At 30.7% G+C, this 17554-nt stretch overlaps 1 protein-coding gene across 2 annotated transcripts in view; it reads right to left on the bottom strand.

Annotated features, from left to right (window-relative positions):
* Nucleotides 1-17554, bottom strand: part of LOC129951698 (protein apterous) — a 61558-nt gene that overhangs the window by 36204 nt on the left and 7800 nt on the right. Inside the window, exons 2-4 of one of the 2 annotated variants that reach the window (XM_056063991.1) lie at nucleotides 807-1000; nucleotides 503-713; nucleotides 250-389 (exon numbers count right to left, since the gene is read on the bottom strand). In XM_056063991.1, the coding sequence (XP_055919966.1) occupies nucleotides 250-389; nucleotides 503-713; nucleotides 807-1000 (545 nt within the window). Of the gene's footprint in view, nucleotides 1-249; nucleotides 390-502; nucleotides 714-806; nucleotides 1004-17554 lie in introns of both variants that reach the window. The other variant, XM_056063990.1, reaches the window with a different exon arrangement.

Here is a 17554-nt window from a genome sequence, read left to right as displayed (position 1 = left end):
TTCTTGGCACTTCTTTTGCGCACATATCAAAGTTTTTTTTGTTTTTTTTTGAAATCAGGAAGAAAAGTAATGTTGATGTAAATGCATTACACACACAGACCAACATCTATAACTATAGCATATATAATTTTTTTTAAATATAGTAAGACTTTACATATGTTTAAATATACGTTATCTTTAAAACGAAATATGTATGTAGGTATACGATACCAAAACATAGGTCCGGAAATTTTATTATTCAAAACTCACCTATAGTAATCACTTTTGCAATAAATTTTTCCATCCTTAGAAAAACACGATGACTCTCCTTCCAATGGTTGTTGGCATGTACAGCATTGAAGACAACCAGCATGCCATCGTTTTTCAACAGCTGAGAGGTAGAATCGGTCCTAACAATATGCCCAGTTAAAGATATGAAGTTTTTTTGTTTTGTTTTATTTTTGAGCTAATGCTATAATTTCGTTAAATAAAAATAAAAGTTTTAAATGTTAGGCTCCATTACCTGAATAAATCGGCCACAACCGGCGCAGTCTTCAGGACCAGGTAGTGTTGTTTCACTGGAAGATTCTGGACTGCTAGGTGGGCCATAGGGTTCTGTTTTGAGTGACACTCCAGATATTTGGTCATCACTACCTTCTGGACAGTCTAATCTCCCACTGACAGAATATTTTATCAATGATTCGTCAAAAGGAGCTCTATCCGGTGCATCGTAGCTGAAAATATTTTCAATTTAGTAATAGTATAAATAAATATTGGAAAAGATAGGTGTTAGTTTTGTATATATGTATTATGTAAAATATAAGCACCTTCTAAACGAATCGTTGTATATGGGTGCGGATTCAAAGGCCTTGATGCTATGGTCACATGTTTCAGGACACGAGGAACAGGAACGATATAGTATGTGATTGTTGTTGGAAGGTCCACCACACTGGCGGCTGATATGCGTTCCAGGTGGTGTTGGACTTCTTTCCCTTGCCGGCCCTAAGAACCTTGCGCTCTGCTGCTGTAAAGGTGAAAGAAAGAGAGTCGATATAAATTTAATGTAATGAAAAGACTATGTTGCGAAATTATAGATTTGATAATTGATTATATGTAAATATGTTTCATATTATATAACTTGTAATTTTCTTTATATATGATGGAGAATTATTACAGGTATGTATATAAATAGTTGAAAAGTTTCGGATTACATTGTCTTTGGATGAAAACTTATAATAAAATGTTTTTGTTTCTTTAAAATGTAGGTTTTTATGAGAATTTCACTCGCTTTAAGCAGAAATAACTTTTTAGACATAATTTTGAAAATTTGCTATACATATTAATAAAATAATTCCCTGACTATTTGAGCACATATTTTAATACTCGTGTTCGTACATTTTTCTCTATTTTATAATGGGTCCGATTTGTCGAATTGAAAACTTTGGCATTTCTCGACGTTTCAAGGTCCTTAGAGTCGAAATATAAGATTTTTAGAAAGATGTCTGTGCGTGTGTGTGTACGTTTGTACGTGTTTACGTCCGAACGTTCGTACGTGAGACCTTTCGTACGATTGTACGTGTGTACGGTTGTACGTAGCTCAAGAAGAAGATGAGATATTGACTTTAAATAAATTTTGTTATACAGATAACAATGAAGAAAGATGCAGAAAGTGCTCTCAAGAAAATTACCTCGGTGGTTGTTTTACCATTTTTTTTTAAAGGTGAACATTTTGGTTAATCCCAAATATCTCACGAACCAAAAACGCTAGAGACTTGAATTAAATTGTCTATAATATATTGTAACGTGATACTAAACAAGTGTATATTTTGAAAAAAATTCAAATAACGGTTTCTTTTTTAAATCAAAAAAACTGAAAAAAATTGTCACCTCGAAAATGCTGCGAATAAAAAATGGTTTTATTTCCAAAACAATTTTGTGCAACTAAAAATAAAAGTTTTAACATCTGATAAAATTTAAAAAAAAATCAAATTGACATTTTTTTTATAAAAAATAAAAACTAAAAAAAACTACTCAAAGTTGGTTAAAATTGAATTTTGACTCAAATATTTTTTTTTTAAATTGGAGATTATAGCTTCTAACTAATTTAAACTTATAAGAAATATTGTTTTCAACATTCAGAACAATTTTGAGAAAAATCTGACTGACAGTCTTTTGAAACCTAAACAAAAAAGTTAATAAAAGTTGGTAAAAATTGATTTTTGACTAAAACATCTTTTCAAAACTTTGAGACATTAAACTTATTTTAATATATTCTTGTCAACATTCAGTAAAATTTTAAGAAAAATGGAATTGACAGTTTTTTTTTACAAAAAATAAAAACTTAAAAGAAAATTTAACAAAAGTTGGTAAACATTTATTTTCGACTCAAATATCTTTTCAAAAATTTGAGACTACGGCTCCGAACTAATTTTAACTTATAAAAAATATTGTTTTTAACATTTGGACAAATTTTGAAAAAAATCAAACTGACATATTTTTTACAAAAAATAAATACCTAGACAAACAAATTAATAAAAGTTGGTAAAAACAGATTTTCGGCTCAACTATCTTTTCAAAACATTAAGATATTAGGTTTAAACTACTTTAATCTTTCAAAAGATATAGTTGTCAACATTCTGTAAAATTTTGAGAAAAATCTAATTGCCATTTTTTTAACAAAAAATAGAAACCTTACAAATGGCTTTTTAAAAATTCAAAATATTGCCTTTAGACTTTTTTTAGTAGTTTTTTTTTTTATTAAAAATCCAACAATCCGTTTTTTTTCAAAAAAAAAAAAATAAAATCTACAAGAAATAGTACGCAAATTTGGTAAGAATTCATGTTCGGTTCTTAATATATCTCATTTGAGAGATATACATTATTTTTTTCATTCAATTTGTAAAAATTTATTCTGTGTTTAACAAAACTAGATTTTTAAACTAAACTACTTCTTTATATGAAGAATGTTGTTTATAATTTTAAAGTTTTGAAGAATAATTCAACTAACAACTTTTTTAACCCAACACGAAAACCTACACACATTTAAGCAAGAGAAATCTACAGATAGGATGGGAAGTTATCAGTGTGGTTCGCATTTCAGCCTCTTTTTTAGATTTAATTTTGAAAATTTGCTATACCTACTCGTATCAATAAAATAATTCCCTGAACATTTGAGCACATATTTTAGTACACGTGTTCGTACATTTTTATCTCTTTCTTTAAATTATGTATATTCCAACGAGTTTCCAGCATGAGACTGACCAAAAATTGTTGCAAAATAAGCTTCCTATGGTACCTCCTGATTGAAAGATTGTCTGCTCTACAAGTCAATAATTCCATACAAATTTAAACTCCTTACCCCAATTTATTCTAGTTTTGACAAAGTCAACTGTTTAAATCAAACTTATAAAATTCAATTTTTAACCTGTTTTCAAAACCATTCTTTTGACTCGCTCAATATAAAAGAACGTTTTCTCTACGTCTTCGAACTATTGTTCTTGCAAATTTGTGTTCTTTTTTAAAAAACAAAGTTTCTTTAAATCACTCATTTAAAGGAAAACTAACAGCTTAATTATTTAAAAAGATCTTATCTGTAAAACTTATTGAAAAATTAGAACCTAATCGAGTTCTTAATAATTTCTTTATTAAGTTATCAATCGTAAGAGCTCTGATTAAGATGTCTCTTTGAGATAGAAATTCGATTTATTCGTACCCCAAATTTGAGGGGCTAGGATAAATGTTAGAACTAAAGAGAATCGAAACCGAAAGGGTTAAAAATGCATTTATTAGTACAGTCAAACTTCCTTATAACGACCTTCTACATATCGAAGATCTCTCTATTACGAATTGTACACAAAAGTACACATCTTTTTATTTACTTTTTTGGTGTGTCTTGATCTCTTATAACGAATTTCCATAAAGCGAATTTTTCTCTTTTTAACGAACAAATTTGTTGTTTTTATAGAAATAAAATAATTTTCTGTTAAGTTCTGAGCAAGTATTCTATGCCCAGTCTTCAGTGCCTACAATTGAAAATGTCTCAAAGTAGCATTACTCTTGCGAAAAAGTTGTTGAAGTTGATTGACTAAAAAAAAACAGATTTTGCTATTGACGTGTTTCGAATCTTTCTGGAGATGAAGAGTAACGTACCGACTTGTATCTGTCAATTTATTAGACGATTTTGTTGAAACAGAGAAATGGAAGAATGTTAACCAAACTAAAATCACTGACTTCCTTAAATAAAAGTAAAAACATAAAATTTCTGTAACAAATTTTATATATAACGAAATAATTTTCTGGTCCCGTGCAAATTCGCTATAGGGAAGTTTGACTGTATTAAACTGTTTACTAGTGAAAATGTACCTACATTTTTATTTCTATAAAAGCAAAAATGTATTCCTTATAAAACCCAAATCAATATAGGTCTTTAAAACTTGATAGAAAATTTACATTGAATTTAAAGTAAAAAAATGTTCGAATTCTAAACATTTTTAAAATAAGCTTGAAAGAAAAATCGACAGCTAATAGATCGAGTCTTAAATTGCATTTAAATTTTTGTAAATAAAATTATCGTTAGTATATATTATAAGAATTCTAAAACAAATCATGTTTTCATTTGTAATGTAAAGAAAAGGAAGGACACTCTTGATAGATCTCATCGAACGTTTTAAAACATTTTTGAATATCTTAATGGTAAACTGTAATATCAAATTCACTTTGCTTCAATGTTGTTTTAGTTTGATTTGACTGTTTTTTTTTTTAATTTATATATATCCTTTTTTAATCCATTTTATGAAAGTTTTCATTCCACGAGATTGTAAAGAATTTAAAAATTTCTTAATTTCGCAGTCAGATTCGAATAAAATTGTTCTGAAAATCTGCTGATAGAGAAAAGAAGTAGGACCTAGCAATTCAAAACAAATTGTTTTCATTTTATTGATGTTCCTAATCCTATGATCTGTACTGTATAATATTTTAGCATCGTTCATAGTTTGACGTGTCGACTTGGCTTTGATATTCATGACATATTCGTCACATCCTTGCACTAAAATAGAAATTTAAACACATAAACGGTGTTCATCTAAAGAATTTTTTTTAATTTATATGCAAGTATGTATATGTAAGTATCTATTGTAGCTATAAGTGTATGCATACATATATGATTTATATGAATTTAAAAATAAATTCAAGAAAAATGCATTAAAATCAATTATGAGTGTCCGCAGTTTTAATATAAAATTGATTAATTGGTTTTGAAATATGAGAATCATAATGGACAAAAGTGAAAATGCACAAGATAGAAAATATTCATATTTTTGGTATTTTTGAAATTTAGGTTCCTTGGAATAGTATAATGCAAACTGATTTGAACCGTATGATATATTTATGTATTTTTGAGAGTATATAGCAAATGAATATAGATTCTAAAATTTTAATATGACGGATGTGTCAATTTTGTCTTGATATTTGTAAAGTTAACTTTATAAAAATATCAAAAAGTCAAAAATGATCGTTAGAAGTGATAAACCGATAAACCAAATACATTCATTATTTTTTTGATGCAGTTTTTTAGAAATTCAGTTTATTCTTAACATTTTTAAAAAGTATCTAGAGACATACACAAAGTATGTCTCTAGATACTTATTTGTAATAGAAAACTGGCAAACATAATTTTACATTTTCTAACAAAAAGAAAAGAGTAAAGTTTTAATAAAATGAATTAACTTATTGTTACATGTTGGAAACAACTTATCAGAACCTTCGATGTCAAAAAAGGTTTTAGACAAGGTGATGCGCTGTCATACGACTTGAAGAATACTGCAGAGCTCACATGCCAACACTTTCAAAAGTCTGCCCAATTACTAGCATATGCTGATGACATTGACATAATCGGAAGAACTCAGCGTGATGTCAATGGGGCTTTTGTGAGTATTGAGGCAGAGGCGGCAAAAATGGGGAGACATATAGCCAAGCCAGGAACCGAACTAGATGGAGAAGTTTGTTTGGTGAAGCCCTAGTTCACAGGACTGTAGCGCCACCTTAAGCAAGTAAGTAAGTATATAAATGTTAAGTGCTTCTAAACTACACTTTTCTCAGAGAATTTTTTTTGTTAATCTATAGTTATTTTAGTTAATTTATATTATTAGTTGCTGATTTACCCTGATATTTATCACTGTAAACTATTGCAATGAAAATATTATTTTTTAAGATAGCGTTGCTGTTTTTGGAAAACTATTCTAACGGCAGATACATATATTTTGCTCTTTCGGGAGCATCCATTTTGAAATCGCATAAATAAATATTTGCAGGTTATAATTTGTAGGGTTTTTTAGAACGATGAAAAAACAGACCAATTTCGATGTGACATTATAAAATTAAAAACATAAAGCTAATACCGTATAGCACTGTTATGCCATGGAGTTCAATCTCTAAAGCATCTTGCACATGAGCTACGAACTGTGGATGTTCGAATATTTTGACTTTTCTTTCACATGAGCTTTATTTCCATTCACAGACAAGACGAATTGTCAATTTATAATTACCCTTTTCAAAAAACAAAACAAGAGTGGTAAAATTTTAAGGTTAAGTTCAGCGCAAACAATTTGTTCGTTGTAGTGTGAATGGTATGTGGAACGCGAATAGAGTTTGACAGTTTGTAGCAACCACATGTTACGTTCGTTACTACCAAATTGTTTTTACAAAATTGTCTTGTTTTAGAGAACAAAATGAAAATTTTATTATTCTAACATTAGTGTCAATTGGATTTTTATAATTTAAATGTGTTTTTGTTTGAAATTGACTTTTTGAAATGTGTAAAATCACGTTTGTTCGTAGATTCGTTGTTCGGTCTCATTTGCAAGGTCCTTAACTGTGCCACCTTTAGTTTTTTTTTTAAATTTAATGGATAAATTATAAGAAAATTAAAATAAAGGTAACTCACATTTTTATGTTATAACAATCAAGAAAGAATCAACGAAATCGAACAGTGAATAATGATAGACACTCTCTCGCCTGGGAATCCGCAAAAAAAAGCTGTCGGATTTCAATTAGCCAACAAACATTATGACATTCAAAATTGGCCTTCGAATTCGTTAATTGGTCGAATTCAAAACGATGAAGCCGAAAACTTAAGAGATAATTAAAAAATGGATCGTTACTAAAACGATTCGCCGTGAATCCCATAATCAGGCACTGGTTTTGGCATAACAACTACTGGTTACCTTCTATACCTAATTTTTCACGAGCTGTTGTGCCCGTCAAATTTTTTGTAATGATATAAGATTGTTTCTTTTTTTTTTAGACGTGTGGTTTTCAAGAAGAGATTAAACTCATATCATTGTATGTTATGATCAAGAATTAAGCTTTATTATAAAGACAAGGGTTTGGCATTATGTTTTAAGAATAATTCTTCACCACCGGCTGATGGTTCAAATTTTCGCCCTATGTTGGCAATAACGCAAACGCATATTCTCTTCCAAGGCGTCAATCAACTCGGCTTTTCTGAGTATACTTCACACATTCAAACAAAAAATAGTCCAGCGGTATTGATGTTAAATCGCATATGATTTTGGAGACCACGCCCGCAACAGGACCACCCCACGACGACGCGCTCACCAAAGGCTTGCTTTAATAAATCGATTGTTGGTTGCCTGTGTGGCTATCTTATTGGAACCAAAGGACGTCCACATCAATACGTCCTAATTTAGGCACAAAGAGGATATTAATAATCATTGGCACTCCAAAAAGTGACGTTTTGAGAATGTAACGGCTACTCAACAATGTCTTGTGGATTTCGATCACTCAAAACACGAACATTTTGCTTAACGTAGGTATCCATTCAATCAAAAATAGGCTTCAATTCTTGCACGTATTGTATCTTGTATTCGGATCTTTTTCGATTCTCTGCTCTACAGCAGTAATATCGTCTTCGGCGCACACCGTTCGGCGTCGCACAAGGGCCTGTTTGGCGTTTATGCAAAACTGCTTGCAATATTCATTTTTCGAGTGGGTCTATAATGCAAAACTTTTTAGTTTACTGCATTCACAAATACTTGGAGTTTAAGTAATTGAAAAAAATTATTCAATTTGGATTATTGGTGTGCTTTAGCAGGCTAGAGTTGAAGATTTTTTATGATTTTTTTTCTTAACTTTGAATGTAAAAACCAGAAAAAGGGCTTCAAACGCTTTTCGTTTTTGTTTTCATAATATGCTGTGCCATTATTTTGATCTATAATTAAAAAATATATATTTTTTAATTGTTTAATGTAATGTTTTTGGAAACACTAGTTTTCACACTTTTTCGACTTCAAATTGTATAGGAAAAAAGGTTCAACGAGTTTTTCTAAGATCTCAACTGATTCAGAATCCTTATTTAATTCCTAACATAAACCCGAAAGAATAACTCCATCATTTTGCATCGAACTGAGCTAGGGAGATTTGAATTGATGAAGTTAGTCATTTTTTCCTCCTCTTTTTCGATGGAAAATTCTTTGGAAGTACGATTTCTCTGTTTTGTATATGGTGTTATGGTGGATTTAAAAAAGATGATTTTATTTAAAAAAGGTTAATCATTTTTGTTTTATGTTTATTACCTAAGATTTTCAAGAGTTTAACGGAATCAAAGTCTACGCGTTCATGACCGATATGCAAAAAGAACACAAAAGAATTTCAATTAAGATGAGTCAGTTGAGAACCAACATAATTACGAATATGGAATCTCTCAACTGCACGCTTAAATCAGATGCACGGAATTTATTTTGAAACGTGTGTATATACTCTTCGAAGAGAAGGAGAAGATACTGATGAATCGATTGGGACCAAGGAGGCGGAAAAAAGAAAACAAGAGATCCAAAGGTGTTTTCGCGATGAGCTTGCCCTTGATGTGGATAAACCAAAGCAAGGGTTTGGAAACACTTATGACGAAAACAGAAGATTTTTTGAAAAGTCAGATGCAACCGCTCGTATAACTATACTTAATGGAGAAGTTATAATGAGGGTCAAAGTATATTAAGCAGTATATTAAGTAAACGGCAGAGCTTTTTAAACTAAAGTATCCTGAAAAACTACTTACACCTACTCTACACAAAATATTGGTTCATAGTCAAAATATCATTGCAAATCAATCACTACCACTTGGAGAACTGTCAGAAGAAGCCCAGGAATGCAAAAATAAAGTTTCAAGGATTCGGCAGAATGAGGATCTATATAATATGCTTGCAACCTCTTCGGATCCACTTATTTCTTCCTAAACGCATGTGAGAAGCCAAAAAGATCTGAAAGAACGATACTCTCCAGAAATGATGAGTTTATAACACATTTCCCCGGACTTAGATGATAGTTTTCAAGGAATTTAGTTTTTATATTAGTTTGTTTTGTCTTTATTTCTTTTTCCACTGTTTGACTATATCAAAAGTCACTTCGGATTTCCAAGTACAGCTCATTAAATTATGGTATTTTACCCATTTTCAAATAGAGAATAATAAATCATGTAGAATGTAATGTTTTAAAAACTCTCCGCTGTTTAATGTCGTATATTGACTCTTTAGAAGCATAATGAAACTTTCTCATCCCGTAGGATTCATTTAGGCAATACAAATATTTCAACCAATAAGAAAATTTTGAATTAACAATTTGTTTATAAAAAACCAACATCAAATAATCAAAATAATTGCTTTCTATGATTAGACATTAAAACTTAATTTATTTCCGGACTGAGACGGACTGAGTTGTCGCTTGCATACTTTTGGTAAATTGATCAAACTTAAAATATATATAGATAAGATATGGTACTGAAATTTTGAGTTCAATAGGTTCGGAGGTTACAGAATTCGCAGCATACTTAAAGTACATTAATTTTATAGGTCTATTAGTTTTTACGATTATTAGTTTGAATACTATACAAAGCACGCTGACGTGACGTCATTCGAATTCTATTTCATTGCATTGCTTTGCCATAGAGTTTAATAAAATTTAAAAATTAATATAAATAAATACACAAACGTCATCTTATCAAAATCTCTTTGACTTTTGAAGATAACCTATGAATACAATAAACGCAACGAATTCAGATTCGAAATTACTCGCAACGAATAAACGTTTTTTCCTTCTTATATTTTCGTGATGCAGAGCGTTATCTTCTTTAAATGGGGTTATCTTTGGAGCGCTTACAACAAAAGGAAAGTTCAAATCATCGTTCTTTTGATTTATTTAGTATATTGTATGTATGTATTGTGTATTGCAGATAATTTTGGTTAAAAATCACCTTCAATTTTTTGACGCATAAAATATGACTTTTCATGACGAGCATATCAATAGAAACATATAGGACAGTTATTTGTGTTTTTATTTGATATTTTTTAAAACATTGCAATAAGAAGATTTTATCGAGTTCTATCACACTTTTATTTATTTGATACACTTTCGCAAATAAAATTTAAATTCTTTAATTGTCTGTTATAACGTTTTTTTTTAAAAACATCGTTTCTCTCTTAAATGATGTATGACAGTGGTTTGTTCAAATTAATGTTGAGATTATAAAAAATTTAAGAAGAACAAAATAAAAATGGGTACAGCCGAATCGCGCAATATTTTAAACGATTTAGTAAAATGTTGAAGACATTTTTAATAAGTTAAAATCACAAAATGGATACTTTAACTTTTAGCAATTTTCTAAATCTATATGACATCTTTACAATTCATTTTAGAAGATTAATGAAAGGAATGATTTAAGCTTGTTTCCTTATTCACGAACTGCCACTGTTAAGATATGTTCAGATGTCCCTTTTTTAATAAAAGAGAATTCGTTACTTACTATTGAGCAAAGCGAAAAGAAAGGTTTGGAAAAATGTTATAAACCCTTGTTGCGGTAAAATTTACCACAACCAGTTTCATTAGCCTATTTCCTTTTTAACCTTCCTTTCGTCGTTGCGGATCCAAAATATTTTAAGAGTTCAGTAGAATCCTGCTTTCCATCAGTCAGTGCCCTGCTCTTATTGTATTTTGAAAAAGCAAACAAAATAGGTTTCAGTTGTAAAGCGGTTGTGGGACAAAGGGGCCAAATTTTCATTTACTTTAAAAATTCGGACTAGCGGTTACAAAATACACAATTGTGTGACGGATGAGTCACGAAGACGGCCTAATTGAGTATGTGAGAGGTGGTCCACACAAGGAGAAAACGATAGTGTGCATCCTTTCTATAATTTGCACACCATCCTAAAATTAGTATGGCTTAATGCCCAGCCTTAAGTGTCGGAATATTAAGTAAGGTCTCCTTGCGATGTGTTTTTCCCTTCCCCTAAAATTGTCTGCGCGGAAGTCAAAAGGTTTACAGTCTAAATCTCTAACTATCGGGTTCGCCTCTCAATCTTGGTTGCAAAATGCCAAGGTTCCTAATTACCAGAACGCTTTCCTCAAGTTATTAAACTAGGCCGGTTTGGTCTGGGGGATTTTATTTGCGAACGCTCAAAAATGTTTCGTTTACTTTCTATACCAATTGGATTCGACGGATAAGAACAGAACTCGTCCATTAAGCCAAGGTTGGTATTCAAATCACCAATGTGAAAGAGACCACAAAGGTTTGACTCGTTTTTGAAATCGGCATGCACCCCAGAGAAAAAGCCGGGTGTCGCAGTTAGACCGAAAGAGAAAACCAGATCATAACAAAAGGTCAGAGTAGGATGGCATACTTTTCGTGGCCTTTTGGATGAGGGAAGTTTACCATGAATATGGCACTTTTTAGAGAAGCTAAGAAGAGCGAGGTCGAAATGAAAAAAATAGTGACAAATTTTTGAAAAGTAAAAAAAAGAAAAATCATGTTAGTTTTGCTTTGAACTAAATTAAAATTGGGAAAAACCAAACAAAAATTGGTGAGGAAGGCGTTGTTAAGAAGGAAGAGGCAGGATCGATTTGACAAACAAAAGAAGCTAAGTATATTTTTTTCTTTCGAGTGAGTTTTGTGCATTCGTATTTTCTGGAAATTTGTGGTTGGCTATAAAGAGCCAAAATTTAACCCGATAGACTTTCGGTCGGTTCCTTTGTCTACCGAGATTGTGGGACCCGCGACATTTGTTCCTTTGTTCTTCGGGTACTTTCCTAAGGCGACCTTTCTTTGTGTCCTTTGTTACTCAACCAATTGTTCTCTTTTACTTTTTTTTTCTTTGTATCAATTTAAATTGTACAATTTTTTTTGGAAAAATCGAGTTCGATTAATAAAATCTATAGCTTTTTCGAAACCCACCTCCAAACTGAGCTACTGGGTGACAGCACTGTTTTTGCTGTCGGTGGTAAAATTAATTTTGCGGATCATTGTTCCGCCAACCTATATTATAATATAGTAGAATAATAATATCATACGGTTTGTTAATTTTTCCAAACCCTTAACAATAGCTTCTTTAAAATTTTGCACCAATGTTCTTAACAAACAAAAGTTCAAGAAATGTAAACTTTATCCCTTCACTGTCCATTAAAGTGTCCAGTATATAGCTATAGCTCTAAATTATAGAAACTGTTTTATGTAAATCTGGAGTATAGGTCTTATTCAAATTTTTGTTTATAAACTTTTATTGGTATAATAATGCAATCTTAACTTGCAGTTGTAATTTATTATCAAAGTGATTTAAATGACTCCAAAATTGTAAAAAAATTGATCACATTTTTATACGAATCATGCCAAACTTGTTTTAAAAGCAACTTTTTCCAAAAATGTAAGCTTGTCATTGTTTTAATGTTTCATTTAATAATATTTTCTTATATTTTATATTTATTTTTAATCAAACTAATTTATTCTTGTATTTACCTTTAATATTTATATTTGTTTTACTCTATTTTTTTAATGAGGAATGTTCTCTCAGGTAGATAACACATTTGCCATGCCTTTATTTATAAGCATAACTATTATTTTAAAATGTTGTTAGAAAAAAAAAACAATATATCTATGCAACTATAGCTCAAACTACATTAGCTGCTTTAACAATTATAAATACATAATTTAAAATGAATCACGCATCTCTAGTTAACTTGTTTGTATATCTGATATAAAAAGATTACAAATAAATATGCAAAATTCATTCATGACCACTTTGCTGATTCGGTTTGATTGATAATTTCTTCTACAATATTAAAGTATTTCCGTTGTGTGCTTTTACAATACTATTTTACGAAAAAGTAAAAGTTCAAAAAATAATTTTATGTATCGACGGTTAAAGATTAGGTTAAACCTTATAGCCTCATAAGTCGGAAAAATTAGAGGGAATAAAGTTGGGTGAAGCATTCTACATTTTCGATGTGCGGTAAAGAAAAGCTTTATATAGGTACTTGACAGCATACGTCCGAAATTGAGCTCAAAGGTAATCTGATTAGCATTCCTAAAGATTCGAGTATTATTATTATTATTATTATTTTTATTCCTTTATTTCATTAAAAATTTGTTTACAATTTTAAAATCAAAATAATATATGAACATGGCAAGATTCCGTGTGCCAGAAAAAAACATTTGCTTTAATAAAATAATAAAATAAATAGATGGTAGGTTTTCATTAGATTTCTTGCTATACAAAAAAAATATAATTTGTTGTTTTACATTCGCTTAAACAGAAAAAATTAAACGATCTTTTGATAACTATTGATTTTTGCAATTTGTAAATTATTTTAGAAATTTGTAAATTAATATTTTTAGGAAAACAGAATTAAAAAAAAAATTAAAAGGTTGAAAAGCTTCTTCGATAATTTAAAGCATGTTCAAAGAAAATGAAGAGATTTGTCCACCCAACGGATCCGTCCATTACACCAAACATTTGTTTTCTAGAGAGGACACTATGTTGAAAATAGAGCCTTTGAATTTCTTGTAGTATCGAACAAATAGCTATGAAATTGTAAATATCGTCACGCTCATTTCTGTTACAACTACTGTAAATGAGAGGTACATCTGACCGATGCGGAATATAATTGAAGTTCAATATTTCAACCCTCGCAGAAAGTCTATTATTGAAATAATTTGTCGCATTAGTATTTAAAGAGTGGCTTAGATTTCTATTTATTAATCTTGTTAACGATGATGATCTATTTTAAACCCACTCAGTTCAAGAGAAAGATTATGCAATCGGGCAAGTTGAGTCCATTCCTTAAATGTAGATGCTTCTGTTCGCAAAAGAACTTTCATGATAGATGTGTGAAGATTCGAACTTGGTTTACTCATTAATCTTGTCATAAAATCTGCATAGTTTCAAATTTGTAATATAAATCGGCGCAATGACTCAGCATGAATTACATAGGTTGGTGTCGAATTAGGTAACCGAAATAATCTTCTGAAAAAGAGGCGTTGTATCAACTCAAATTCTTCAAAATAGGTGTAACCAAAAACTTGAATACCGTAAGACAAGCAAGTGTTAATAGTTGCTTGGAACACTAGGTATTTAGATCCTAAGTCTATGTTTTTGTTTGAGAATAAAGGTGACCACATTATGTTGAGAACTACTTAAGCTTCTTTATACTCTTACGCTGAAAATGTTGATGTCTGCTAACGGTAGCACTCCTAGATATTTGAATTCCTGTACGATTTCAATAGGTTGGTTGTTAAGGAACCACCTTTCTTCTCTTAACCTTATACAACTCCGTGCCTCAAATATCATAATCTTTCGTTTTCTCTGAGTTTATTTTAAGGTCCCAGATATTGCAGTACGTTTGGACCCTATTGATTTGTAGCTGGAGAAAAGATGGGTTATCCGCTAGTATAACCAAGTCATCCGCGTGAAGAAGTACTTTGATACGAATATCAGAAAAAACAAACTCCACCGGGTAAATTATCTGAAATATCATCATTGTAGAGGGAAAACAAGATTGAGGAACACCTGCAGTCGTTTGAAACCTCGGCTCCATCCCAAACTGTATAATAAGTTTTACATACAAATTTTTCATAGGTATTTAGAAATTTTGTAGATATACCAAGTGAGGCCATATTGTAAATGAGAGCTTGTCGGTTGACGGTTTCAAATGCAGCTTTTAAGTCGATAAAGCAAGCATACATCTTCTTTTTCTTTTGGATAAATTTGTTAGCAATTCTCGATAAAGGTAAAATATGGTCAAGCGTTGGAAAGCCCTCACAAAAACCATCTTGAAACATACTTAAGCGATTGTTTGATTCTACCCAATTGATAAGTCTTCTGTATAGGATTCTAGCAAATACTTATCTAATGAAATTTAATATTAAAATACCTTTGTAATACACTTGAAGACATAAGATTGTTTCCACCACAGATTCGAGTATAAAAGCTGAATTGTTTGCGGCTATGCAACAGGCTAATTATACAGAACATTGTTTGTAAAAATATCGGTGAAACAACGAAAGGTATAAAGTATTGTTTTGTTCGAGCGATGTAAAGTTTTCGGTTATAATTCTTTTGCTAACAACGCTCTTTTTTGGATTAAATTTAAAAGACCTTAACTTGTTTTAAGGGCACCTTCCCAAATATGCGTTATTTATTCAATTTATGAACGGATTAAGGCCTTTTTAAATTACAGCCTGATCAGATGGGGGACAAATTTCTTCATGAACTTGATTATAACTTAATATTTGGACAGGACACGTGCCCAAGTTTTTGGCAAAATTCAAAAAAAAAAATACATGTACAATTGGAATGCCAATAAGTTTACCATTGAGCTTAATTTATGATCACCAATAATGTGTAATGCACATCAACTCTGTTTATTCCTTGTGCAATAGTATCTCCCCTGAAATCCTACCCTATGTTTTTTTAAAGTTTGAATCATTGAAATCATTCTATATATATTTCTGCCATTGGCATTTGCGTTGACACTTAACAAATTTAAGATAAATTATGTAAGGCCTTAAAGGTTCATGAATATCTTAAAATAATATTATAAAAAAAGGTCTTTAAAAGTAACTATGGATCGTTGTAAAGCCCTCACGACTTAATCAATTTTGATAAAATTTGGTAAAAATATACGATACAATCATAGAAAACATAGTAGGATACCAGAAAATGCATAACCTCCGCAAATAAATTGCCGATACCATCTAATACATGTGTACCTACTTTACTTTGATCACTATAGGATAATTTTAAACAAAGCAAAGCTATAAGCAAAAAAGTTGAATTGAAACTATAGGTATGATAGAATTCTTATAGTGTTTAAATATTTCTTGCAACTTTAAACACTATTGCAAGAAGACTGTGTTCAACTTTTTGAGCGTTAGAAAAATTCGTTCCAATGAATTATTCCGTAGAATTTCTCCCTTTCTTGAAAAAAAACATAAGAAATACAATTTGCATGCATTTTTTGTGGACCTAACTATAGAAGTCCATCACTACATGAACATCTACCGGGCTTTGTTAAATGTTAAAATTATATTGTAGTTGCGAATTGCAATTTCACATGGTGATAAGAAGCTATGAAAACAAGGGTGTAATTTGATTAGTACAGAAGCGTTACAAAAAGTGGTCCAAGTTCAATTATAGTATAGTATAGTATAGAAAAAAAGTGCGCACGCGTAGTATAATGTACGTTGTATTTAAAAAAAAGTTCAAGTTAACACTTATTTTGTAGAAATTGACAAAATTATTTATAAGCAATGTAAATTTCCAGTTTTGCACAAGTTATCGTATATGGTTAAATACTTTATTCAATAAAAAAAACATCTGCATTCATTTATCTTTAACGTTTAGTTCAGTTTTTCTCACCTAGTGGTATGTTTTCGGGACTGGAGCTGGACGTGCGAAGCCTGACGCTGAAATTGTTTGAATGATTTAATTGAACAAGTTTTGTTTTGGGTACAACAACAGTTCTTAAGCCGTCTTTTTAGACCAAAGAAAATGTCTCATATTGCTTTTATTAGTTGGCAGTTAGGAAAGATTTTAGAAGTCAATTTTTAACTCTATATGCAAGTGTTCGTTGTAACAACAGAACTATTAATGAATTTGCAGTGTGACAAAGGTGCATCATCTTGTTGAAATCAGCATCACCATCCTCAGTAAAAAACATGAGCTCATATTTACTGATACGAATTCAGATGTATACTGTTTCGCCTTCGCAGAAGATAAATGTTCCAATGATGGTTTTGAAACAAAAGCCACTGCCGCGCCGCCGGCCAGCTCAAACTGTCGATTTTTGATCAAGAAATGATGCTAAATTCATGTTTGGGTCGGCGTTGCCACTTCAAGAAAAGAAGGGCGCAGTAGATTATTGCAAAAAAGCAGTAGATTGGATCTTTCCGCAGTACATTTTTATCGAACAAAAAATATACAAATAATAAGTTTAAAACTACATTATGTATATAGGAATTTTTAAACGGATAGGTATTAAAACCTAATCTTGGAATATTTACTAAATATTTAAACATTTTTTTCACAAGATTTTCTATCAGTAAAAGTAAAATTTTATAAATTCTCTAAAACATCAGGACAGTCTGACATTTACTGACATTATCCATTTCTTTACAAAAAATAAACATTTGCTAGAGTGTTTACCTTATGCTTGTTTCGTTATTTAATTTTAACTTGACTTAAAATTAAAAATATTAGCCCCTCGCAGCAATCGGTATAGGGCAAGGATTCTTAAAAAT

This window comes from Eupeodes corollae, chromosome 3, assembly GCF_945859685.1.
Source record: "Eupeodes corollae chromosome 3, idEupCoro1.1, whole genome shotgun sequence".
In the NCBI taxonomy this organism is placed as follows: Eukaryota; Metazoa; Arthropoda; class Insecta; order Diptera; family Syrphidae; genus Eupeodes; species Eupeodes corollae.
The sequence above is the reverse complement of the archived record's forward strand: the minus strand, read 5'-3'. Positions and strand labels throughout refer to the sequence as shown.